The sequence below is a fragment of the Palaemon carinicauda genome, chromosome 13 (assembly GCF_036898095.1).
Source record: "Palaemon carinicauda isolate YSFRI2023 chromosome 13, ASM3689809v2, whole genome shotgun sequence".
NCBI classification, from domain to species: domain Eukaryota; kingdom Metazoa; phylum Arthropoda; class Malacostraca; order Decapoda; family Palaemonidae; genus Palaemon; species Palaemon carinicauda.
The window spans coordinates 89,604,312-89,607,518 of NC_090737.1; the positions used below are offsets into that span (position 1 = coordinate 89,604,312).

A 3,207-nucleotide genomic window follows, 5' to 3' on the forward strand; every position below is an offset into this window, starting at 1 on the left:
CCGAACGAAAACCTTAATGGTGGTAGTTTTGTACCGACTAGAGCACTCGCTGTCACCATTAAGATATAGGCCAAGATTTGTTGGTTTCACGTACATAGAGGTATTAAAGCTATTATTATCAGTCTCTAAAAGACATCAAGGAAGGGGAGACATCCTTGGAGGCTGTTCTCGAGGGTGAACATAAATGAGCTGCATTCCTCGAAAATGCGTTGCAGTTCTTCTATTCACTCCTCATTGGCTGTTTTTATGGAAGTATTGTCAATGTAGCCTACATAGAGGTGTGGTTTACTGATTTTTTTAAAAAAACTCTTTCCTCTTCTATTCCCATATAAAAATTAGCAAAGAGGATGCCTAAAGGGGACCCCATAGCGATGCCATCTTTCTGAATATACATATGACCGTTAGGTGTAGTAAAAGGGGCTTTCTTGGTGCATATTGCTAATACTGCACGGAGAGAGGCCTCGGGGACGTTGAGAGTGTGTGTAGTTTTATCCCTATAAACTCGGTCCATTATGAAGTCTTTTTTTTCACTCACGGGAACGTTAGTAAATAGGGACTCGACATCTATGAAGGCAGTTTTTTTCAGGAATTCTGCTGATGATCTCAAACAATATTTATTGAGGATACAGGGTGTGAGTAGGGCGTTCAGTCTCTTTGCAAGATGGTATGTAGGGGTAGGGCACTGGCTGATAATAAGCTGGATAGGGTTCCCTTGCATGATTGTTTTTATATCGCTGTATAAGTAGCCCCGCACAGAATTACTTGAAATATGTGACATATGGACGGCGTTGGTGGCAGCATTGATGGTTTGTATAATCCTGTTTGCTTTACTCTTTATATCTTCTGTGGGGTTTTGGGATGAGCTTTCAAATTTTGTGGTATCAGCCAAAATCCGTTCTAGTTTTTCATGGTACTCCTTAGTATTTATGAGAATGAAGGCGGCAATTTTATCTGCACGGTGTACAGTGAAGCCTTTTTGCATTCTAAGAGCCTTGGCAGCATCTCCCATTTCCTTCCTGATAATCCTGCTCCAGTATTGGCCACGGTCAGTCAGGGCTTCACCCAAGAGTAGGGGTTGGAGGGCATCAGTTGTCCGTCGGGCACCCTTACATTCATTTTCTTGGACGGTGTCAAGGAGGAGCACGATTTCCATTCGCTTGCCAGTCGGTCTTGGTTTGGTTATGTAGTGGCAATTCAGGCCTAAGCATAGTATTTCTTCTTGAGCAGACATAGGAATGTAATTCCTGAAATTTATGTATTCTTTCCTCTTTTCTGGGATCCTAAGTTTGCCTCCATAGTGTGTTGTGATCTATATAAGATGAATTATGAATGAAATAGTCATCATCACCTTCCTAATGATAATATGTCCCTTTCCCAGTTACTGGCGGACTGTAGCAATGAAGAGAAAAAGATAATAAGAACAATAAAATTTCATTATAAAATTAACGCCACTGAGGCAGCAATCACTTTCAATAAAACCTGCTGGAAAAGTAGGTCTACTCCCGAAGTATTCATTAGAATTTTATTCTTTCTGCCGAGTTCCTCATGAATGCCTCTCCACGAAGAACAGTGAAACATGGCTCTTCAGATAAAAGCCTTAATGGTGGCAGTTTTGTACCGACAAGGACACTCGCTGTCTCCATTAGGACATATTCCAAGATTTATTGGTTTCACGTAACCATAAGTCCCATATAAATGGGAATATATATATATATATATATATATATATATATATATATATATATATATATATATATATATATATATATATATATATATATATATCAGAAGGATGGCATCGCTATTGGGTCCCCTTTAGGCGTCCGCTTTGCTAATTTTTATATAAATATTTAGGAGTAATCGAGAGGAGAGTTTTTAAAAAATCAGGAAACCAAACCTCCATATGCGCTACATTGACGATATTTTCGTAAAAAACGGTCAATGTTGAGTGCATAGAAGAACTATGATGCTTTTTCGAGGAATGTTGCTTGCTTAGGTTCACCTTCAAGCACAGTCTCCAAGGACGTGTCCCCTTCCTTGATGTCATTGTAGAGACAAACAATAATAGCTTTAATACCTCCGTGTACGAGAAACCAACAAATCTTGGCCTATGTCTGAATGATGACAGCGAGTGCCCAAATCGGTATAAAACTGCCACCATTAAGGCTTTTATTTTGGAAGCTATTTCTCACTGTTCTTTGTGGAGAGGCACCCATGAGGAACTCGACAGAACTACTAAAATTCTAGTCAATAATTGTTTCACGAATAAGGACAGTAGTCGGCAGATCAAGAAAGAAATCGAAAATGGTACCAGGATTAAGGCCCTAATTATACCAACAAGCCAGCCAAAATGAATCTTACTATAAAGGCCTTGTGAGCTCAAACTACAAAGAAGAAGAAAAGACTATCAAATATATATATATATATATATATATATATATATATATATATATATATATATATATATATATATATATATATATATATATATATATATATATATATATATATATATAACAACGTTTTAACCACAGCACAGGCTACCGAAATCAACCTCACAAATTATTACCAATCGACAAAAATATGAGACCTGATAATGAAAAACAACCCTGCCCCTGCCATGCAAGATGATTTGAAGGAGACCAACTTAGAGTACCGATATAAATGCCCTGTCCAGGAATGTCCTGCCAACAACATAGTAATGACGACGGTGGGTCTATCTAAGAGATTGGCTTACCCCGTACAATAGGGTGTAATATAAATGTATTGCCTCTAAAAACATAATTTTGAGATAACAAGGGAGCGTATAGTGAAAAATGTCACCATCATCGACCATGCCCTCACTGCAAACGTCTCAGGATAATGGAAGCTCTTTTCATTCAACAAGAAAGACCTGACCTCAGCACCACGGAAAAAGGGACCTTATTTCCAAAGTGTATAAGGTCCACCACCGACAATAGTCCAGGTAATAACAGCCATAGCTTTTATTAAAAAAGGAGATATTTTCTTAACAATAAAAGAAGGGTTATTAGGGTGACTTTGGACAACTGGTGATTCACAGAAGTATCGCAAATTGTAAGTTTGAATTTATATAATATGGTCGGTTTTTCGTTTTTACCATTTTTTTTTGGTGGGGGGGGGGGGTTCCTTTAGGTTTCTGTGTCTAATTTTAATCTTATTTAGTTTTCCTATATTCCCCAACTTGTG

At 37.9% G+C, this 3,207-nt stretch overlaps 1 protein-coding gene across 1 annotated transcript; it reads right to left on the reverse strand.

Moving 5' to 3' along the window:
- Nucleotides 1–268: 268 nt before the first annotated feature.
- On the reverse strand, nt 269–1,231 carry LOC137651700 (uncharacterized). The gene has a single exon (XM_068384918.1). The coding sequence runs from the start codon at nt 1,229–1,231 to the stop codon at nt 269–271; it is 963 nt and encodes a 320-aa protein (XP_068241019.1).
- Nucleotides 1,232–3,207: the final 1,976 nt, after the last annotated feature.

Bases quoted from the DNA above. Each gene is read 5' to 3' on its own strand.
- LOC137651700 (XM_068384918.1), bottom strand. From the start codon at position 1,231: ATGTCTGCTCAAGAAGAAATACTATGCTTAGGCCTGAATTGCCACTAC.